The 22,581-nt window shown below is 54.7% G+C and overlaps 8 protein-coding genes across 8 annotated transcripts; all 8 read right to left on the reverse strand.

Moving 5' to 3' along the window:
* Positions 1 to 130: 130 nt before the first annotated feature.
* DQ04_00161130 (hypothetical protein) lies at positions 131 to 7,960 on the reverse strand (the record flags this gene model as incomplete). Its single annotated transcript, XM_009308327.1, has 1 exon — positions 131 to 7,960. One exon carries the CDS (start codon positions 7,958 to 7,960, stop codon positions 131 to 133), a length of 7,830 nt encoding a protein of 2,609 aa, XP_009306602.1.
* Positions 7,961 to 8,352: 392 nt separating this feature from the next.
* On the reverse strand, positions 8,353 to 9,612 carry DQ04_00161140 (putative ethanolamine phosphotransferase; the record flags this gene model as incomplete). Its single annotated transcript, XM_009308328.1, has 1 exon — positions 8,353 to 9,612. One exon carries the CDS (start codon positions 9,610 to 9,612, stop codon positions 8,353 to 8,355), a length of 1,260 nt encoding a protein of 419 aa, XP_009306603.1.
* Positions 9,613 to 9,989: 377 nt separating this feature from the next.
* On the reverse strand, positions 9,990 to 10,850 carry DQ04_00161150 (putative 30S ribosomal protein S8; the record flags this gene model as incomplete). The annotated part of the gene is made up of 1 exon (XM_009308329.1): positions 9,990 to 10,850. One exon carries the CDS (start codon positions 10,848 to 10,850, stop codon positions 9,990 to 9,992), a length of 861 nt encoding a protein of 286 aa, XP_009306604.1.
* Positions 10,851 to 11,359: 509 nt separating this feature from the next.
* On the reverse strand, positions 11,360 to 12,175 carry DQ04_00161160 (DNA-directed RNA polymerase II; the record flags this gene model as incomplete). Its single annotated transcript, XM_009308330.1, has 1 exon — positions 11,360 to 12,175. One exon carries the CDS (start codon positions 12,173 to 12,175, stop codon positions 11,360 to 11,362), a length of 816 nt encoding a protein of 271 aa, XP_009306605.1.
* Positions 12,176 to 12,473: 298 nt separating this feature from the next.
* On the reverse strand, positions 12,474 to 13,133 carry DQ04_00161170 (putative DNA-directed RNA polymerases II; the record flags this gene model as incomplete). Its single annotated transcript, XM_009308331.1, has 1 exon — positions 12,474 to 13,133. The coding sequence occupies one exon, from the start codon at positions 13,131 to 13,133 to the stop codon at positions 12,474 to 12,476; it is 660 nt and encodes a 219-aa protein (XP_009306606.1).
* A 905-nt stretch (positions 13,134 to 14,038) lies between these two features.
* DQ04_00161180 (Tcc44h21-2.5) lies at positions 14,039 to 18,766 on the reverse strand (the record flags this gene model as incomplete). The annotated part of the gene is made up of 1 exon (XM_009308332.1): positions 14,039 to 18,766. One exon carries the CDS (start codon positions 18,764 to 18,766, stop codon positions 14,039 to 14,041), a length of 4,728 nt encoding a protein of 1,575 aa, XP_009306607.1.
* Positions 18,767 to 19,011: 245 nt separating this feature from the next.
* On the reverse strand, positions 19,012 to 19,299 carry DQ04_00161190 (Tcc44h21-2.6; the record flags this gene model as incomplete). The annotated part of the gene is made up of 1 exon (XM_009308333.1): positions 19,012 to 19,299. The coding sequence occupies one exon, from the start codon at positions 19,297 to 19,299 to the stop codon at positions 19,012 to 19,014; it is 288 nt and encodes a 95-aa protein (XP_009306608.1).
* A 467-nt stretch (positions 19,300 to 19,766) lies between these two features.
* Positions 19,767 to 22,487, reverse strand: DQ04_00161200 (Tcc44h21-2.7; the record flags this gene model as incomplete). The annotated part of the gene is made up of 1 exon (XM_009308334.1): positions 19,767 to 22,487. The coding sequence occupies one exon, from the start codon at positions 22,485 to 22,487 to the stop codon at positions 19,767 to 19,769; it is 2,721 nt and encodes a 906-aa protein (XP_009306609.1).
* Between the last annotated feature and the right edge of the window lie 94 nt (positions 22,488 to 22,581).

The raw sequence follows: 22,581 nt of genomic DNA on the forward strand, positions 1-22,581 counted from the left end.
AAGAACAACATGTTCCTCATATCCATTTCCTTCTTTTTTTTTTTGTTCCTTAAAAACGGTTCTTGTTATTATTTTGTTTCATTCTCATCTTCTCTTAAAAATGTGTGTGCTTGTGTGCGCGAGCAGGGCCTCAGAAGGTCGTGTCAGCGGCCACCTCGTCATCCAGGTCTGCGTCGAAGTGGCCAACAAAGCACCACTGCGTGCTCGCCTCACGTGGAAGCTCCTCCACCGCGCCGGCCACAGCCGCTGGGAAGTTCGCCGCAAGCACATCGTAGTAGTACTGCGCAGTGCTCATCATCTGCTCGTCGTTCACGTCGACGCGGCGCAGGAGCGGCGTGTAAACCTCCGCCCTGAGCTCGTCAGCCCCCACCTTCCCGGTGCCCGCCAGCGCGGCAGCAGCGCGCAGCAGCCATATGATGCTCAACTTGTCGCTCGCGCCGAACGCTGCTGCTGCACGCACACCGCTAGCCGCCGCACGGAAGAACACAGCGTCTGCCCGCTCCGCACAGCACGTGGCGAGTGAGTACACGAACGCGAATCCGCCAAGAGCGGCGGCACCCTTCGTGGCCATCATCGTCAGCGCCTTCTCCTGGAGCATACCAAGCTGCTCGTCCGTAATACTGGCCGATTTGCACAGTGCCGCGACGGCCACACCAGCAACAGCAGTAGTTGCCGGCGTCTCAGCGCGTTCCCAGATGGGAGTTACAATGTCCATCAACTTCGTGATGTGACTAAGCGCCTTGGTGAAGTTGCTGTAGCGTACCACAACGGAGATAAACCGGCACATGACGCCGCGAAGCAGTGGTGAGTCTACGGCCGCCTTCTTGGTAACCACTGTGCCGAGGATGAGATCAGCGTACTTCTCAGACCGCTGCAGTAATTGGATCACAACGCGCAAAGCCAATACCCGCGCCTCTCCAGCATCGCACAGTGCAGCGTTAAACATAGCGAGCGCCATAGTTCCCTCCACCATCTTTTCCTTTCCACTTGCAGGATAGTTCATGAGCTGCAGGCACAACTTAACAAGCGCAAGGACAACAGTTCCCTCGTTGCGCGTGAAGAGCACCTTGGAGCAGCGACCAGCGACTGTATTGGCCGCACCTGCACTCACAGAGCGTGGAGCATACGTCAACAGATCTTGAATACACTCCACCGCCTCCACCTTCTGCAAGGACGTACCGTAGTCGAGACCTCTGTTGTAGAACGCCATGAGGGCGTCGAAGAGACGCGTTGGTTCGCCGCTTCCCAGGACGCTGAACTCGGGCTCTTCTTCTGTGACAACAGAACGCGCTGTCACACCAAGGGTTTGCTGGAAGACATCCAAGTACTGCAACAGGTAGCGACCTGCGGCGCGCTTACTCGTGGTCAGATCCTGCTGCTCTTCCTCTTCAAGAGACTCCACCACGCGTTGCTCAAGTGACGCAATGAGGCGCGGGATCATCGCGACTGCAATGCCACGGATCTCCTCATTGTCACTGGCAAGAGACTCAATAGCAGCGCGGAATACCTCTGAGATGCCCTCAATGTACTCCATCGATATGCCCAGGCCGTACGCCTCGGCGGCGAGAAGAGCACCGCGCTGCGTCGCCGGGGCACGCAGGTCCCGACGCCACTGCTCCATCGGCAGATGCTCAAACTCGCGCTCGAGATTCTCAACAAACTTCTGGTATGTCTCGCTGGCGCCGTCAAGGTCCTGCACGAGGAAAGCGAGGAGTGTGCGTCCGGTGGCTTCCACGTAGCGGCGCATCTGCTCGTCTGCCTCCTCCACATCCAGAATGGCGTCCAACAGTTCAAGGTTGCCCTGCGTGTACGTGGACTGCTGCGCAAGGTATCTGAATACAATCTCGAGTGCGACACTCGGCTTCACCTTTACCACCTCCACCACACCGCGTACTGATGTCTCGATCTGCGCCTCGATTGCGTCTTCAATAAGGCGTGGGCCGACAGACTTGGATACCTTCGCGAAGACTTCCCGTGCACATTGCTGCACTCGTGTGTCCTTCTCCTGCATACCGGGAAGGACGCATCCCACAATTTGGCCTCCAACGCCAATGAGGCGTCGGGAATCCAAGTATACGACGATGTTCGCAAGACATGTAAGCGCACCCAGCTTGCTGCGGCGCTTGTCCTCTTTGTAGCGATTACATAGCTCATCAATGAAGGGCTCAATCATCTCATTCAACCGTGAGGTAAATTCAATGGTTCGTATTGCCATGTCCACACAATCAGGGTTCTCAGAGGAGCTGAACAATACCAACACATCTACTAGACCCTTGAAGATCTTCTTGACGGCACTGCGAAGGCTCGCCACGCACGTCTGCCATGCATTGTTCGTGTCGGTGCGCACACCCAGATTGTGCTCATGGCGACCACAATACATCGCCGATAGCAGTCGTGTAAAACCATCAGTACCCAAGATTTCTTCAAGGGACCCAAGTATAGAGACACCCCGCTTCTCAAAGTCACGGGCGGCCTCCATCTGCAGCATTCCACCTGCCTCGGCATCCTCGGCAACCTCTGGATCCTGTTCTAGCATTTGCTCCAATTCCTCAACTTTATCGTTATCTCCAGCAACACTTTCCTTGGCTGCCTGAATACGCATCTTCTTCCGGATTTGCTGCACCAGGTGAATAAGTAACTTGGAAGCGAGCAACATGGAACTCTGGCGCAGCGTTGTCACTTCGCTCACTACACCACCCAGTAGCGGGTCAAGGACCAATGCGAGATTACGTGTGCCATAGAGATTGATAATGCCAGAACCAGCAACCAAAGCCACATCACGAACTCGGTCAGAGAAGTGTGACAAACCCTCCAGGACCCATGGAAAAGCAAGTGGCAGGAATCGCTGGAACGTCGCTGGGCTGAAAGTAGAAGGCGAATACACCATAATATGAAGGAAGCCCTCTCTCACTGGTGGTCTTTCATCTACCATACCGGCCGAGATAATGGGGAACGAATCATAAAGAATGGAGTCGCCACAGCTTTCCACTATCTCGACAAAGACTTGAGCAGCTCCCGCCTTTTCAACTGTGCTGACATTTGGCTTTTGTAGGGTAGCAAAGCACCATGCGACAATGTCGTCGACAATCTTGCCCCCAATAGCAGCTGCGAGAGCGGCGATAGCCTTTGCACTGGTCGTGCGGGACTCCGACATTGGATCTTCTGCGGCAGACTCAAGCAGCTTGACGAGCTCCTCACAATATGGTTTTAGAGATTTAGGGTCATTTACGAGACTCACCATGGATGCGACAATTTGTGCTGCCTTGGGGCGAAGGTGAGGCATCTGATTGCTGAGGCCACGCGAAAGGATGGGAACAATGAGGGCCAGCGATGCAGGGTCAACGGCATTCACAAAGCGAGTATAGAGCAGTGCGTCCAGTGCGTTCTCCGTCTCCGTGTTCGGGGAGCGTAGGGCTTTGAGGATCACTTCAACATGCTCACGTATCTCCGCATTCGACACAACTCCAGCGACGCGCCGCAACGCACTCATAGCAGCTTCTGAGACATTGTGATTGACATCGAAAAGACAAGCATTAATGTGCTTCGTGATCTCTGGCAGAGTCGCCGCCAGCTGCTTGGGCGAACAAAAAGCGACGTAGCCGATAAAGTTCAGCGGAGGCACACGCATCTTCGCCTGATCCGCTGACAATCCATCAACGAGACGAGGGATCAGCTGCCGCAGACCCACAGCGGTGAGAGAGCTCACCATCACACGTGATGCGTCATCGGCGCATTCCGATACTTTCTGGTCCTTATCAGCAATGCCTTCGAGGAGTCCACTGCACATAGCGAGGGCATATGGCTCAAACTTCGCGCCCATCACTTCCGACAGGGCCTCAAGCAACACCATCGCACCAGACCGCTCTGCCTGCTTCTCTCGCATCATCGACTGCATAGTCTCCATAATGTTATAACGCCGCAGCGAGGGGAGACCCAAGCCCTGAAGGACACCCACAAGACCGTAGGCATGTGCCTTCTTCTTGATGTAGGAGCCGGAGTGAATAGTTTGTTTCAGGCACTTTTCCACAAACTCGTCCAATTTGGGTGACGCACGCACATCTTCGTTCTTCGTAATCTCCACCATGGAGTCGCATACAGCCCGGTGCACCATGGCGGAGTTGGAATTGTTCAACGTACTACTCTGCTGCTCAATGATGGACTCCAGGAGCGCCGTCTCTTTTAGGCGGCAGCTGATGATAGTTAGCCATACAGTTGAAGTGGCAAGGTAGAGCTCCTTGTGTGCGGGAGTGATATCCCTTGGTGGCTTGCTGAGGCGTGCCTGCAGCGTTCCTGCCATCGCCTTAAGGGCCTCAAGGGTGCAGTCATGCAAAACCACTCGTCCACAGGCGAGTATCAACCGCATGAGTGGCTCCGTACTTGGTGACTCTGCCATGCTGCAAAGAAACATCAGAGCAGCTTGGAAGGAATTTCCCTTCAGCGATGATGACAGTACCTGAATAGCAACAACAGCACCAAGCCCTCCTATCTTCTTCACATCTTCCAGCCAAGCAATTTGTTGCATCTCTGTTGTGGATGACAATAGGAAGAGTTCACGCATTGTCTCCCCAATGCGCATAGAGTGTGATTTTTGCTGTTGACCATAGGTTTGGAGATAGTAAACCAGATCGCTCCAATCTGACGGAGCTAATGAAAAGGCGTAGGTCGAGTCATTCGTAACTAGCTCCATCGACCTCACAACATCTGCGGAGGAATCATGGAGGAAGATTGAAGCCAATACCAAAGCGCGGCGGCACGCGACAAAGTGAGAGAAACGGTAGTACGCCGCTGCGGTGACTTCCTTTACGGCATCGGCTTGATTAAAGAGACCAAGCTCCAGCGCAACAAGATGAGAGGCGGGAATCATAGCCATTAGCAAATTGATACCCTGTTGTACGCTCTTGAAAAGCGAGGGGAAGTTTTGCAGTATGGTAGAGAGCAGCTGTAGCGTCTCTGTCGGCTGTGGCAAGTTGGACTGACCTAAGTTCTGCATAAGCACGCCCATAAGTTGATGCTGCGTCGCAACAGGAATTGTCGTCCGCACCGCGTTGCCTCCTCGCCCAGCCTTGAAGGCCACACGCGAGAATGGGAGAAGCACAACAAAAAGTGGGGCGGGAATCATTTGCGTGAGAGCCTGGCGTAGGTGCATCGCCATGGTTGAAATACGTGAAACTTCACCCACACTGAGGGAGGTCTTTCTGTCAAGCTGTGCTACAGTGCGGGCCATGTTCTCTGCCATGTATGCAAACACTGTGCGCGAGAGCAAACCGCTTATGGCGTCAACGAGATGGCGCTCAAGCACCTCCGGGACATCGTCGCGATTCAGTGCTTCCTGGAGATACGGATAGAGTGTTGCCACACCCACCAGGCAGAAGTGACCGGAGGTGCCGAGCGTTCGAATCGTTGCCAGTGCCGTCTTGCGCTGCTGTACGGTGTCTTCAATAACGTGCCTGCGTTTCTCAATATCTTTTCGAAGTACTTCACGGCCATTCTTAAGGGCAATCGCGTCCTTCTGTTTCATGTCCTCGTAGTCGTCCTCCTGCATCCCCTTAGGGGGCTTATCAGGATATGACTTAAGCAACTGCTGCTCCCGCAGGGCATGTGTTTCGTACTCTAATAGAGCCGTCACCGATGATGCCGCAATGGCGCGGTCACGCGCATCGAGGGACACCATGTACTCCGCTGACTGCTTTGCTGCATTGAGGAGCTTCTCAAAAATCGGCTGCGACGACGATGGATTCGAAAGCAATCCCAGAAGCAACACCAATCCACGGCTGGCGGCAGTGCGAAGGTGTGTCGGGCCATTGAAAGCAGCACAGAGCTTCTCCGCAATTGCCTCGTTGTGCAGCATGAAGAGATGTTTGTGCTCTCCACTGAAGAGGCCATCAAACAATTGCCGCTGGACTACCTTGGAGCTCGTCCGCGCACGTCCTAGCAGCGACCCATTGTGATGGTAATAGTATGGGTCCTCGCCCTGGATGTGATCATGCCCACAGCACAACACAAGTTCACAAAGGGTAGACGTCACTACAGTCCTGGAAATATTTTGCAGGAGTGCTGGAGCGATTGGCAAAAGTGTGCCGACTGCGGTATTAGACAAAATTTTTGCCTTATCCTTCGTCTCTAGACCGAATACCGTTTGCGTGACGCTATCCCACAAGGAAATTACTGAACTCGCATCATTCATCAATGTGGAGATGTGGCAACAAATTCGGCGGCGAAGCAGCCCGCTCTTATGTGTGAGAAGGAGTGCAATGGGAGCAAAGATGCAGTGCTTTGACAGCTCCACTGCTGTCTCCGCGAGGCCATTCAGCTCATCTGCATTGATGCCCAATTGTGCCAGCACGTCCGCGTGGCAGAGAATTGGGCACAACTTTGCCACAACAGCCGGTTTCCGCTTCACAGCGATTCGAAGGGCGAGAAACGCGTCCGGCCTGTACACCTCCACCTCACCACACTCCTCCAGTAACGGCTCCGTGAGGCCCTCCAAAATATCCGCTGGCGCGCGGTCAGCAGAGATGTGTAGCAGCATCGCCCGCCGCAGGGATTCGTTGCTCTTGGCACTCTTAAGCGCAGAACGCATCTCCTCCACGACCTCGTTTTCCACAGCAGAAACTCGGAGAAGTCGCCATGCAGCCAAAGCGGCATCGTTGGCAGGACTGGCAAGCTCTTGTTCAATCATACGGGCCAAGTCCTCTGTCGGCGCCACTGAGCGTGTTGCATCTGACACTTGCCGCATTACGGCGTTGCTAATGATCATGATGGATGCCTTCTCTGTTGCGCTGCGGCATCTATTCACCACGAGATAGGAGGCTGCCTGGAGGAAAGGTGGCAAAAACTCTTCCTCCGCCCCAAGCTCCATAAAAAGGAGAGTGTAAAATTCCCTCCATCCCTGCGCCACTGCAGGATTCAGCACCTTTGCGTTGTTCACAAAGGGTATCAACAGCTGAGAAAAGCCATCCTTTCCCTGAGATCGGTAGTACGCAGCTTTGCTCTCCACTGAGAGTGCCATGAGCACTGCCAGGTAGTCGCGCGCACTATCAAGCGAGCAGTTTGTGAGCCCCATGTTATACGCGCAGGCATGTATCACGTCATTAGGGGAATCGGTCACAAGCGTTCCGGCAGCGGGCCGCGTCCCGAGGAGTCGCAGCAGCAGCGTCGGTGATCCCTTCACCACCTGCAGCAACGCTTCTTTTGGAACAGGGGAAGGCCACGGGGCCGCCACGAACAGCACAACTGACTCCGCTGGCGACAGAGACTGCACCGTAGAACGCCACACATCCTGCACATTGCCACAGTTCACCTCGATGATTCGTCGAAGACGCCGAACTGGGCTGCTTGTGAGAAAATTTTCCTTTCCACGGGGAACAACGATTGTGTCGGGCAGTGTCGAGTGCTTCGCACGTGCGGCGTGCCGTGTCGCGTAATGCATAACAACGGCTGCAAATGTCTTGAGGAACAGCACCCGCACTTCTTTCCCTGGCACATTTTCGGTTTGAGCAGCAGTCGAAGCTAACACAACCGGCGCCGCCGCCTTCAAAACCTCCTCCACACAGCGCAGCGCGGCTGGGGAGTATGCCATCGGTAACGCCGCTGCATGATGAAGGATTGAGCCCCATTCCTCCAGTGAAAGTGGGCTCCTCTTGGCGACGAGGTGCAGCAGCTTCCGTTGGAGACGTCGCTGAAACGTGGTGGGGAAGCTAGGGATCTTGGCGGCGCCCACGACACACTGAACAACGGTTGCTGCCGAGAGGCGTTGGAGCGGCCGCTCCATGAGCTGCCTTATGTCATCAGGCACCTCGCCCCCCTGCTGCCCCGCCTCCTGCTGCCGCTTGAGGAAGTCCGTGAGCTGCGCCGCCTCGCGCTCAGAGAGCGGGTGCGCGTAGTTGAACAGGACACGGACGGCATGGGACACGTCCGGCGAGACACGCTGAAACGCTACGACAATGGCAGAAATGTCCATTGTGGGCGTTACAACTTCAGAAACCTGCTTGCTTGTCCTCTCTCCCTTTATTTCGCTCTCACTCACTATCACGTTTCTTATTTCTTTTTCTTATTGTGAAGTTTCCAGGACGGTAGGAAAAAGAGATTGTGCTAGCAAAGGAGCCAAAAAGAAAACTTTTTTGTCTTTTCTTTCCCCAAGACAAACACAGTTGCGTTATTTTTTCCTTACCTAGAGAGGAGTAGGAGCGCCTTCAAGAGAAGGCGCAAGCTTCACCACAGAAACACGTCACGATACTACCTCTCTCTCTCTCTCTCTCTCTCTCTCTCTGCAATTGCGTGGTCCTGCTCGGTGCCCACACATTCGTTTATTTATTCTTCGTTTCTTTTCTCTCTTTACCGCGGATACACCGGTCAACTCGTCTTTGACTTCTCCGCTGCTGTATGCCCGATACCCTCCAGGTGGCGCACGTTAATAACTATCTGCGTGATGTGCCAGATTACGGAAAGTACCATTCCACCCACGGGGCAGGTGGGGAAAATGAGCCAAACAAAAACGAGACCGGCTAGCGCCACCGGATCTACTCGCTGCAGCTTCGCACAACGTGCATAAATGAGAATGTGAACGACAATGCTGGATGTACACGCCATTGTAATGATCCAAACCGCAACATAGGAGAAGGGGCCCCACGCGTACCCAGCAGTACCGTGAGCCGCAATGTGCGCCGTGTGGTAAGGGACAATGGCGAGCAAGAGGAAGGCGTTAAAGCAGAGTGCAAGGCTTGTGAGACGGAAGAGCATTCTACAACTTTTGAACGCGATGCCAAGTGTTACTTGCACGTGGGACAACCAGTACACAATCATCAACACTTCAACCAAGCGCACGGGGAGCAACAGCTGTGCCCATGCCTCTGGCAGTAGCGCATACAAAAGGGCCTGCGGTACTTTTACCGTGGCAAAGTCAGGCAGCAAGATAGGAACCCAATTTGCCGCGCAGAAAAAAAGCATTGCCTCATCGACAGAAACGTAACGGTTCCCCCAAACAAATATGTTCTCCTCATAGTGCAGCGTGTGTGACAGGACTGTGGTAAAAGCAAGGAACATGACCGTCACTCCGATATTTGAGAACGAGAGACCCAAGATAGACATAGTGACGCTTGTTGAGATCAGTGAAGTGACGCAGTCAAGGCCGTGGTCCAGGTACTCGCCAATGAAGCTTGCCTTCCCTAAGCGCCGTGCGAGGCGCCCATCAGTGTTATCAGTGATGCAATAAATAGCGTTCAGTAAACCGCACACGAACAGCATCAATATGGGCGAGGAAAAAACGGAACTAAACAGCGGCTGTAGCATCGTTAGGCAAAGTGGGGAAGGTCCCGCAGCGTCCCTCCACTTTTCATCTCGGTCAAGAAGTAATGAGGCGGGGACAACGGTAGCGAACGGAGGCTCAAACACGGTGCTTGGGGGCATCGCCGTGAGCAGCAGCAGCGATGCGAGGAGAGTAGAAAAAATACCGACCAGCGTCACCTTGTTCGGCATCCACCAGGTGGGGTAGAACAGCACTATGCGATCGTACACCGGGGCGAGAACGTACTCGGAGAGATAGCTCTCTTGCGGCGGAACACGCGGGCGGTTGTCTGATGGTGGTACGGAGATGAGAAAATCTAAGCCAGGCATCGTTGTTTTCCTCGTCTTGCGGATCAAAAATATATTTAACTTACACTCTGTCAAAGGATTAATGTAGGTGCCATGAGCAAGGAGGTGTGAAGAGATACAGCAAGCGCATGCATAAGCCCCCCCCCCCCCNCCCCCCCCCCCACACACACATAGAGAGAGAGAAAAACAGAAAGAAAAAAAAGGAAAGCTGACTACATTAAAAAGACACATTTCTATGTGACTAAAACTTGAAGAGGGCAACAACAACACCAAGAAAAAAAAGGCATACTACGCCACGACGCATGTTTGTTTCTTTCAACGCCTCCGTGCTCACATACAGAGGAGACAACAAAGGAAAAGAAAGCGGGAGATCAGCTCAAGAAGGCGTGCCACTTCGGCTAGTGAACCATAATCAGTCCTCTTCCACCAACATGCTCCTTAACTGCCTGGATGTGATCAATCACACGGCTGTCTGCCGTTCTGCAGATGTAAACAACAAGGCGGTTATGGATGCCGTGAGTATTCATTAGCCGCCGCATCATTTTCGGGCTCCACTCGAACTCCGTCTTGCCGTCGTAGGCGCACGGCTCAATGACATTAATAGTGGACTCGCCCTGGAAGTACTTCAGCTCCACCGCGAAGGCGCGATCGTTGTGGAAGTCACGGAATCCCGCAACGAGCCCGTGGTCGTGCATCACGCGCGCACAACCCCGTGTCTCAAGGGTGGACGGCACAATGACAAATCGCTTCCGCTGTTCAGTCGCCTCGCGGATGCGGTGGCAGAAGTCATACACTGGCGTGAAGACGTTATGAGTCCAATCACGCGGTTCGCGTTTCTCAATCTGCACACGGTCCTCATCCTGTCGGCTGGGGCAGTCGTACGTGCCGTAGTAGAGTGCGTGGTCACCCTTGTGCTGAAAGAAAAGCCGTGTGATGGGGTCTGCCGGGAGATCACGGCGGCGCTCCACGCCCGGCAAGTCAACGAGACGCCGCTGCGGTAGGGCCTCAACACCGCCGCTGCTGCTGCTGGTGCGCTGCAGGCGTGCGCGCAGTGGGAGCCTCTCTTCCTCCAGCAGAGCGTTGAGTTGCTGGCGGAGCTGCTTCTCGTCGTTCCTCACATCGTTGGCGACGGCGAAGAGACTACCCTGCCGCTCCCGCCGCCCGTGCAGCTGGCGGTGCGGTTGCTTCCCTGGATCGGTATAGGAGTGAGACGCCGCACCGTAAACCTTCGCCAGAGCAATGACGGTATGTCGATACATCGCGGCGAATTCACGCTTAATGTTATTCCTTTCTCTATTTCCTTTTTTTCCCCTTTTCGTTTCGCCTTTCCTGCTGTCCGTCTGCTGCCCCACCCACTCTGTTCTTGCTACTCCACACACACACACACACACACTCACACACGCACGTACGCAGAATATACGTGGAATCAGGCGGTAGCAGAACAGTGAGCAACGACGACGGAGCGAGAGCCCTGCGCCCTTTCTTCTATCCTATACTGCAGCACGTGCGAGGCAGCATCGGCAAAAGGAACACAAAACGAAAAAGGAACAGCAAGGGTCATTCACACCGAGATGTGTCTCACTTCACAGCGCGTAGGGCACGCACCATCGTCACCATGTTTCCTCCAGAGCTGAAGCACCCTTAAGTTAGCGGCTATCCTTTTTTTTTTAAAATAAACTAGCTCTCTCTCACACACACACACGCACGCACAAAGGCACATGCAACCCTGTTACCCGAGAAACACGCACACAGACAGACAAAACAGACGCTAGATGACCTGTCGGTACATCTCGTATGGCCCGCTCTCCTTCGTCTCGCGCTGAATCCGCACAATGCTGCCACGCGAAAGGCCCAAGTATGCCACCATTGGGTCCTCATCGAGTATTCGGGGCAACTGCGACAGCGTCAACTTACGGCTCTGCAGGAACGCCTGTGCCTCAGCGGGCGAGAGCGCCACATGCGGCGGCACCGTCTCGTGCCGTGCGATGTTGCATGCGAGCGCGTCCTCCTCGAAGAGTTGAATTGACATCACCTCCTCCGTCGTGCCGACGCGCAGGCGACCGCTCAGCTCCCGCGTGCCACGTCGCACTACGTGTGATATCTTGCCGGCCACCACCACGATCATGCGGCACGCCCCTTTTTGGAGGGCCTTGTCGCGGTATTCCTGCACCTCACCCATGCTGAGCGACGGTGAGGCAGAGAAGAAGACAAGCAGTGGCCGCCCCTTCTCGCTGCTGTCTCCTGTGGCGTCGTCACCGCTCGTGCTGCACACTAGCCGCATCGCCCCGCGCATCGCACACCAACGTTGCTGCTGCTGCTGATGTTGACTACCACGACGAGCCTGCACTTCCCTTTGCTCTTCTTCTTCATCGTCCACGGCGCCTGGAGCCTGCTGCACGACGAAGTGACGCTGGAACCAGTCGTAGTCAAGCCCGTCCTCGTCGCTGTAAAACTGCGGGTCACGGATGGCCTGCGCGACGACCGACGGGTGGCGCACGCTGCAGCCGTGGTCCATGCACATCTGAATGATGGTGTTGTACGCACGGTAGAGCCGCACAATTTTAAGCTCCTCGATGGAACTCATTGTCCGTCAACACACACGAGTAGAGTGAGTGAATAAGACGCCGGCCGCCCCTCGCCCTTTCCGCACTCTCCATGTCAAGACAACAATTAAAAACCGGAAACGAAAAAAAAGCAACAATAGCTGAATGTGCGCAGGGAGCAATACCCATACACAATGCGGCAGCCGAGGGCTCTTGGGATAATAAAAGAGACTAACACACAGAGAAGCATAATCACACACTATCTCTCTCTCTCTCTCAGTCTGCTTCTCTCCTTCTTTTTCTCTCCCCCACAAGCTGTGTATCGCAGATCGTCATTGTTCACACCACCTGCCTGTACGTTACGTAGAAGCCGGCTGACATGCTCTTGCGCTCAATCCGCACGACGCTGCCGCGCTCCAGCCCCAGATACGCTGCGACTGGGTCAGTGGAGAGAATGCGCGGCAGCATGCTCAGCTCCAGCGCGTGCGCCTGCAGCATCTCCTTTATCTCCTCCTCCTCCAGTTGCGTGTGCTTCGGCACCAGCTCGTGGTGTGTGATGTTGACCACCAGGTCATCCTCGTCAAAGAGTTGGATCTTCAGGCTGAGGCTGCTGCGGTTGAGGTCGTCGACGTGCCGCTTTACCGTTGCGTTCATCTTGCCGTGCGACACGATTATGACGCGATCGCAGTTCGCCTCCGTCGCCTGCGTATGATAGCGCTTCATCGCCTCCATCGAGAGGCCATCGGCGAAGAACACCATTGCGCGACTACGCTGCGCCCCGCCGACGCGCTCGCAAGGGACTGTCATGCGCTCGCGGTGGATTGTCCCCTCGCGCGCGTCGCTGTACCAGTCCTTGAACTCCTCTGCGCTGGCGGGGATGACGCGGTCGGCGACTTGGTAGCGGCGGTCGCGCATCATCTCGCCTACGGTCCGCATGACACGGAACATCTTGTCATACACCAGCGCCTCCTGCCCAATCGCATTGCTCTCCCCGCCCATGTTCGGCGCGGCTGCTCAAAGCCTAGCGGCTTCCCTTTCTGTTGCTGTTGCTGTTGCAGCGGCGGCAGAAGTAGCCGGGCATAGTTGGCACGCATAATAGAATAATAAAGAAGAAAGAGGGGGCACGTGAATCGGAGCAACACTACCACACCAAACGCAACCAACATGACAGAAGGCACAGGGCAAACATATGGTGTTGTTTTTGCTTTAATATCTGTTTCATCCTCAGTTCCATCTCCTTTTTTTCTCGTTTGTTCGTTTCACTGGTTGCTCCTCACTGCACTTCAAAACATACACACATACGTATATATACTTTTATGCATCCAGTATAGATAGTAATACGGAACTTGTTATTCTATTTTCGTTCCTTTTAGTGTATTCACTCCCCTCTACCCTCCATTTCTTTTTTGTCCTGTATTCTTGCCGTCTGGTGCCTTCGTCTTGCATTATAGAAGGTGATCATAACGCCCTGCGCCTTTCCCTTTACTCAGGTGCCGGAAAGAGCCCAGATCCGTCTTCCTGTTGCCAGCAAGTAGAACACGAAGGAACAGGCGGCGTGAACAATGCGAAATGGAGCGTAGATGCGCACTTATCCATCTGCACCCTGGGAATAGTGGAAGTAAAAGCAGATGTCACTCTATAGCAGCCGTCTTCCCTTCACACTATCGGGATGCATACGCTCACTTATAAAGCATACACATTGCGGCGTCCAATAAACTCCAAGCCAAAGGTAATAAAAAAAAAAAAAGCAATAGATCTTCTTGTTTGCCCACAACGCCTTATATCATCTACGTTTGTGACAGGGTGGCAGGAATACCGGGTCAGCTCCCCTCCCGCAATCTACTGGTAAAAGAAAAAAAAGGGAGTCCCTCACCCTTTTGACCCCGTTGCTTCTCACCCGGAGTCTAGCGCTGCTGCGGCTCCTTCTGCAGCCTACGAGCCTCGTAGCTGCCACGAGCGTCACGCGAGAGTGGAGTCGAAGATATGCTCCTGCGCTGCGGCACAGGCGGCGGAACAACGGTGCGGCCACTGCTGTTGTTGCTGCCGCTGCGCACACGCAAAGCAGTCAAAGCAACACTCTTTGCCGCAGTAAGCACAGGGGCGGTCTTGGACTCTGCCAGTGACGCACGTGGAGAGATATTTACTGGTGCACCCGCGTCGTCCCACTCACGTCGCTGCACCCTGTACGCCGTGAGCGCACCATTGCTCTTCTTCGCAACCGTCACAAACAAATGTGGACTGATGGCTGCAGCTAACGCCGCATGAAAGTCCTTTAACGTCTGCAGACGGTTTCCGCCAGCCTCAACGAGACGATCGCCGCGCCGGATGCCCGCCTCCGCCGCCTCCCCAACGGCCTCCGCAACCTCTAGCGAGGAGGTGAGGAGGAGGCCCAACGGCAACTGCTCCGACATCACCGATTCATCCCTTAACTTTCTTCTTCGGTCGAGTGACGACGCGCGGGAGATGGAATGTGTGCTGCTTGCGCGACTGAAACCGAGGCGCGTCGTGTTGCTGTGAGCAGTAGGAGGCTGTGAAAGCGTTCGATTCTCGCTACGTGACGACCTGAGTGGTGATATCGCGCTACGGCCGGAGACTACACCTCTAAGCGGTGGATTTGCAGAAGACGTGCGTGTCTTTGCGCTCCCCTGCTGCTGCTGCTGCCACCGAGAACGGCCAGATGCCAGCTCCGCTGCAGGTCTCCTTCTTGACTCGGCTCGCGGCGAGGTGGTTCGACTTTGGGTGCGCGCGATGGCCTCCATTGTCTTCGCAATAAGGCGTGTTCCTTGGTTCGGTGTCACACCCATCCTCGGGGACACTGCATGTCGGGGTCTTTGCCCGCCCTTCGTCCTCAGTGTGCGTAAACGGCAATGAAGGTTTAATGGTGCTTCGGGCAAATCGAGTCTTCCTTTGGCAGAAATCGCTGGTACGCATACCAACTGTCTCATACCCCTCCGCATTTGAGCCATATATTGCCATTTGGCAAAGAATCGAATGAGGAGAAATTGGAATTGCGACCGCTCCATCACCAGCACCGCCTGTTCACGGCCCACTACGGCATCCGACAGGTTTGTGGAAATGCGACCAGGGTGCGGGTGCGAGACAGTAGTCACAGAGGGAGGACGTGTGTCCGAATGCATAAGCGATTGCACTGTGTCACTGTGCCCAGACGATGTCGACCCACGTGGAGGCGGAGGCGACGACGTCGAAGACGGTGATTTGGCCGTCGTCACGCTGCCATTCTCTGTGTGCATAACGTTTTGCGGACACGGCCGCAGTGAATGCGGCGGTGCTTGTTCACCCATGAAAATCTGCACATTCGCTGCCGCTGTTTGCTCCAACCCCCGCGGGTGGTGCTGCTTGAGCTCCTCAAGAAGCGTTTTCCTAGGAGGCTCGACCGCCGCATCTGTTCCCCTGCTACATGTCACAACGGAGGCCGTCGGGTTTGCCGCAGGCGCAGCGAGGGCCCGGGGACTGCTGCGCACGGAGGAGAATCCACTCGCTGACTCCGGCGCTCCGAAGAGCAGTGCTGGGATGTTGATGGAACAGTTCCGCGGCAGCAGTTCAATGTCGCTGTACGCGTCAAGGTGCGGATTACGCTGCCGCAGCGTCTGCACACTCACACCAAGCTTCTTCGCAACGCTCTTGAGGTTCATGAGCGGCCCCGCACGGGAGCTTTCAGCCTCGCGCAATGTATGAATACGGGACGGTGTAGGACTCGTCAAAGACGGCGTCATGCTGCGTGAGCCCAGTGCATCACTGCCCTCCGCGAGGCGCATAAAATCCTCCTCGAGCTCGCCACGTGGTATCGCAACACTTGCCGAAAGCGACAGTGGCTCGTTGACGCCAAAAGAAGCAAGATGTGGGTTTGCCTCGATGAGCACATTGAGTGGCAGGTCGTGCAGAAGTGACAAATGTGCAAGTGTAACAGGTTCATTGTCTGGAGTGACGGTGCCATCCCACACCATGGTGGGCACCCGCAGCGGGAAATGCGGTTGATGATCAGGCATCTGTTGGCTGCCCTCAACTTTAGGCATGGATGCATTATCGTCTAGGGGGTCACTGCACTGGAGATCTATGTCTATAGCCCCGCTAAACGCCAAAGAAGAATTCTTCGCATCATCGGTGTCAACAACTTTTATGTCACCGCTGTTTCTGACGCTGTCTCCGCCGCAAGTATCATCACTGAGGCGATAAGGACTTTTGTTGCCGCAGTCAAGGCACCGCTGGTAAAGACTGCGAACCTGCGGGAAATCAAACACGGCGAGAAGTGCGTTGATCTCTGATTCGTGTAGGTAACGATCATGAACCAAATCAAACGTAACGCGGAGTCCACCTGGTGCAAACTCCACATTTCTCACACTTTCCTCAGGAAGTTCAAACAAATCGGTGAGCTCCGTCGCAAATGTGCGGCGCACACTATCTTCATTCTCAACGAGCACAGTCTCCCATCTCTCTCCACGAATAACCTTTTCATGAGTTGTGGTAAGCCACATTGTAGGCGACTTTTGCATTTTCTGCGGTGAAGTGAGATCTTTTCGTGCAAACAGGGGCGGTGTACGACTCCGCAGTGCGGGACTGTCACCTCCGTTGCCGCTATCGCTGGAAGACCTTGAGGAGGAAGGTGACGAGGGCCGCTCCTTCTCCCCGCCGTCCTGCAGGGACGGCGGCAGCTGCACGGACTGTTGATTTGGGAGAGTGAAGCAGCGTGCGGGAAGCTGGGTCGTATCATCGCAGCACCCCGCGTCCTCACGGTCGCCACGCGCCCCCCACTGCTCTATGTGGTGGCGCGTGGGAGATGATCCCTCAGTTAAAGTGGCAGGTCGCAGCCGCTCCCGCTCCATCATGTGCCTATTCTTGGCAGATGTTGTCATGAAGAGGCTCCGCTTATGGTTTTCCTGAGCCTGCAATGCAACACGCGAGAGTGACTCAGTAACAGACAACGACGTGAGCAGATCCACTGGAGAACCCTTGTCTCCATCCCTTTTATTGTCAATGTCTTTGATTGCGCTGTCGGTGTCGCCGCGAGGAAGGATTGTCCGTTCAAAGTCCAGTGGTGTCGTGAAAGTCACGTCTTGACTTGTCACTGATCCAGCGGAGCCATCACGCTCCTCCATGTCATCTTCTTCCTCCTGTCGGCCCGCTGTTTTCACTTCTTCCTCCTGTTCTCGATCCCTTCGTTCCTGCAAGTTTTCGTAGAGCAGGAGCATCCCGGTAAATTCATGTTGTCGTATTCGCAACGCAATATCATCCTTCTCAAGAGAGGAGGGAAGGAGCACCTCGAACCTTACAATCTGGTCACCGCCAGTAAGTCCTATCGCCTTATCTTCTACCAAGTGCACGTTGGTCACCCACTCGTTGGGGATCCCAAACAGCATTCCAACTTCAGATATAAACACGTCTTTCCATTCAGCAGCAGCAGCTTCACCACCACGAAGCAATTCACGCCACAATTGTCCACGGAACAACCGGTCATGCCTTGTGACGCGAGTCGAAAAACCCGCGTTACCAGAGGCTTTTGTGTTCAGCCTGCGGTCAGGAACCTGCGGAGCCGTGCTAAGCGGCATCTGGCGCTGCTTACATGCGGGGAAGTGAGTGCTATCATCACAGACCTCTCCCAAAGGCTTGTGTGAATCTAATACTCCCGTTTCCAACAAACCCACACATTCCGTATCTGCCTCACTTGCCTCATGCGGTGCCAATAACGTACGTTGCTCGTAGCGAAGCAGCGGCGACGTTAACGCCGCCGAGGGGGTCTTCTCAGACGAAGCAGACGTAGAGGCGGGAGCGGTTGCCTTGTACGCCAGCACAGGCAACGGTGAACGTGCCTTTTCGACAAGCAACGGCCCTTTTTTCCTCTCAGAGCTACTACTTCTTCTGCTTGTCTTGTGGTCATTGTTTCCTTGTTTTTCCTTCTGCTGCTCTGCTTCAGGATTCGAAGGCTCCGACGTGATTTCATCTCGATGTCTATGCAACGGCCCCACAGAAAAACCATTTTCTGGCGCATCACCATTAATTACATCCGCAATGGGACAATGGCAGCCCGTCGGCTGAAAGCTTGACCGACTGGCAGAATCTTGGAGTGCATCTGCAACAGTTTCGACGGACGTCGCGTAAGAGCGAAAGTCAGACGGTGACGGCGTCTCCGCGAGCGTTGCTGCCACAGCCACAAGCATGTCTAGCAGCTCTCTTAGAGCGCCAAATGCGCGATCCGTGATGACGCGACGCCCAAGAGACTCTTCATTCAACAAACCAACATGTTTGAGGCTACTGAGAGTTATGCCAACACGTCGTGCCCTCTCGCGCAGAAGTCGTGACTTGCGGACAAACAACGGGGCATCGATAAAGCGCGGTGGGTTATATTTCCCTCGGGCCGCTGTATTTTTGTTAGCCCCGTCTTTCACATCGGAAGAGCAACCTGCGCCCAGCTGGTAGAGCAGCATGGAGGCCTGCTGGCGGACCAACTTGCCCTGCAGCACTAGGCCCTCCTCGATCGGCGACAACTCCGCAATGTGTATCCGCACGTCGGTGTATGGCATCCCCCGCGCCGCGGCGTGCAGATCCTCATTGCCTAAAACTTGTATAAGAACGTCCACTGCGTGCTGGCACGCCTCTTCCAGGCTTGAGAGAGACATGGTATGCGTGTGACAACACCAATTCTTCTCGCCAGAATGTGATCTGGTACTCTTTGGATAATAAAAAAAAACGGAAAGCGGCCAAAGAGAATTAGTAAGAATAATACGGCCGAAGGAATTAACATATATATATATATATATATATCAACAAAGGGAAGCATAATCAGAACTCAACAGAAGGGAGAGAGAAGCGCAGAGACACGGTATGGAGAGGGTGCAAATTCCTCTTCCTCGTGCACCGGCATTCAGGAAGATTCACCGCTGCGTGCCTCAGCCTCTTGGAAGCGCAACTCGCTCCATGGCACAACCCCCAACTCAACACGTTTGCGCTCAACAAGCGCCATCACGTCCTTCACTGTGACACTAGCGTCGTCTCCATAAAGGCGGCGCTCGATCTCCAGCTCACCGCTCTTTTTCTTGTGCTTCAGGCTTGCCCGATGCATCTCCGCCGATCGACTGTCGCTACAGTACAGGTTACAGGAGGCGCAGTAGAAAGCGCCACCAGCCCGCGCGCTTGTTTGTGCTTGAAACATGGTGAGCGCTGATTCAAGCAGGAGCTGCAATAGCAATAAGGTGCAGAAGTTGAGGGTCCACTCCTTCTTGAAGAAAAAGTCACTGCTTCTTTTTCTTTCGTCTGCACCTGGCAGCACGGAATATGATGGTGAAAAAACAACAACTTTGAAGAATATAAAATAATAGAGCAGGGGTGGGGAAAAAAAATAGTGTTAAATAAATAACAAACACAAGAATAGCAAGTATACGACAAATAATTACAAGGAACGATGTAAAGCGTCTAAAACCCCACCCTGTACGCTGACCAACAGAAAGAATTTTAGTTGATTCTCGCACTCCTGTCTTGCCATCTCTACGCTTGACAGCACAGCGCCCACAGAGAGAGAGAGAGAGTAGGAATGACAAGTAAACAACTCAGCCACGATTTCTCCGTCACTTCGTCCAAAGGCATGGATCCATGTGAGGGGTCTACTCCCCCTCACCACCATCATCGTCGTGTAACTGTCCGCCACCTGGTCGGTGATCTCTCATCATGGTACATGTACGGACCTTGCTGCAGCTGCGCCGCCATGACACCAGCAAGAAGATCGTCGCGGTTTTTCACGGTAGTCGAAAGAAGACCGCGGTGGTGAAGCTGAGGACGGCCTGGTGCCTCGCATCGCCCTTCGACCCCAAGACAATGCCCAGTGCGCATACTGGAGTCACTCGCCAGGCCATCGTTGTTGCCGCGGTGTGACTGTCGTCCTTGCTGTGTGATGGCCGTGTAAAAAGGCCGTGGATTCTTCAGTGAGCGCTGTCCACGTCCTGTAGCACCCGTCACCTGCTGAGGGTCTGTGAATGCAGACACGGCAGAAGGCAGGGGAAGGCACTCATTGCCACATGCAGAGGGTATCGGTGCCACGTCTAAGGTCCTGTTCACGGCACCCAATATGCAGCCCGGTGTTGCGGCCCTCTTTCCATCTCGGTAGACGTGTGAGCGGTTGAGGGCGGGAACGGGTTGTGGACACTCCTGCTCCCTGGCATCACTGGAGTCAAGAAAAGATGATTCAATGCGCTGCACCGTTTCATTCCTTCGCCTCTCTAACACTTCTGAACAATCATGTTCATTTAACTGCGACCCCGAGTTTTGGGCTCTACTTTTCCCCCTTCCTGAGCACTGCGGTGTATATGCATGCACTCTGTCTTCTCCACAGGTATGATGATGATGGTAGTGATACACCACGCCGCAGAGAGACTCTGTCTCTTCTGGGGAGCGACCAACCGCGAGTGCTTCCAACGCAGTGGTGGCGTCAGCAGCAGCAGCCTCTGCATTCTGCTGTTGGTGTTGGTGCGGGCGCTGCAGTTGGCTTTGACCACTTCCATCATCACATGTCACAAGGGGGTTAACACTCGGTGGTGGAGGCGTCTGTGGAGCTGATAACGGCGGTGGCAGCGCTGTCACGATCTTTTCGGTCTGCGTCGCAGCGTCAGAGCCAGATGCAGGCGCCATATCATGGAATAGAGGTGTTTCCTGTGACTTGGACAAGTCCCCGAACGATGCCCCGTGGCCTGGGGCAGAAGAGGGCGGTGCCGTGCACGGCATAGTCGTCGCACCAGTGCGTGATAACGGCCCCTCCAAGCCACGGCGGAGATCTTCGACAACCGTGGCGTCATCCCTTGAGCGCTGCAAGCTTTCTTCACAGCCTGTACCCACCACTAGAACGTGAGACTGCATCCAGTAGTAACAATCCAGCAGTACCTCTGCAGTCTGGTGGCCAATATCGAGAGCCTCCACCGCTTCCTTCAGCTCCGCTGCTGAGTGCTCACGCAGATACACCTGGCATGCCGATGCCAGCGTGCTGGGCACAGAGAAAGGCGGCATCGCGAAGATTAGCTGCAGACTCCCTCCAAAAGTACCGGTACCGATATTGTATAAGTGATTCACTTGCTGCAGCGTGGCACACAAGGCTGACACTGCCTTGGCGTATGGATCGGTTTTCAATACCAATTTCCTCTCATCACCAGAAAACAAAATGCGCTGCGCATTCATCATGGCGTCTTCCACTGACATTGGGTTACTGCCGCGACTTGTCACCGCTTCATTCGGTGGAGGCAGTGGCGGGGGTGCCGTGGTGGCGAGCAGCGACGGGAGCGACTCTACCTGTCGCTCCAATCCGAGCAGCCGCTCTGTCAATGTGTGCAACTCTTTCTTTTCCACCTTGGATGTATCCAGACGCTCCTCCACCGTCCGTGACTTCCGCGCAACGATGGCGACTGCTTCCTGCATATCAGCCATACTCTCTTGCAGGGTTGCGATGTGTTTCTCCGTCTCTTTACGCCATCCGTCTTGCGGAGCGTCCATGACCACAGCCTTCTTGCGAACTGCCTCCACGTCCGAGTAGAGCCCGTTAACAGCTGCTGAAAGCGTCTCCAAACGCAATTCCAAACGGTCCTGGCGCGCTGTGTCGCCCTGAGGAGATTGTCGGGCGGTGCCATCGTCGCTCGCCCGCGGCACACCGGAATTACCCGGCGCACGCTCTACAGTGCGAATCACCTCACCACAGAGCTTTAACAGCTCCTTGCGCACCTCTCCACATGACTCGGCGTCGGCTCTACCAAGTGTTAGAAACCGCTGCTGTTCCTGTATTGCCTCCGCACCTTCCAGTTGCACAGCTGCAACGCGCCGCGTCCATATTTCGTCGTGCTCTGCCACACGTTGCCAGAACTGCTCCTCCAGTGCCTCGCGCTGCTTTTCCTGTTCTGTAAAGTAATTCTGGAGCCGTTGACAGAACTCTGCGTCATGTGCGCCCGCAATTGCATTCGCGGCCTCACGCACAACCAACAACACTGCCGAGGGCAGCCCTTGTGACGGTGAGTTCTCTAATTCCTTCGTCACATCACTCTGTTGCATCTGCGCGGCGAGCTGCCGCGACACTTCGTCAACCACTTTTCGAATAAAGGCAGGGTCCTTCAGCACCCTACCGACCGCCACATCGGTTTCACGGGATCCTCCAGTGGTCTGCATTCTGCGACCTCTAACCACAACGCCATTATCTTCATCGGTATCGTCGCTGCTAGTCCTCCCAGCGCGTCTGTTAACCTCCATCGCACTGCTACCACCACCGTTGCTAGTTTGCGGTGTGAAGAAGTCCAACGGGCATTGCACGGGCTCAATAGGTGACAGCCCACTAGGGATATCTGTGTTTGGCGGTGAGGGCACGTCATACATGCCACACCTCCTTCCTCGAACCCTCTGCTCTTTCTCGATCTCACGGCACTGTCCCTGGAGCCACGCCGAACTTTGCACCAACTCATCACATCTT

This window comes from Trypanosoma grayi (assembly GCF_000691245.1).
Source record: "Trypanosoma grayi strain ANR4 Tgr_16_V1, whole genome shotgun sequence".
Classification (NCBI taxonomy): Eukaryota; Euglenozoa; class Kinetoplastea; order Trypanosomatida; family Trypanosomatidae; genus Trypanosoma; species Trypanosoma grayi.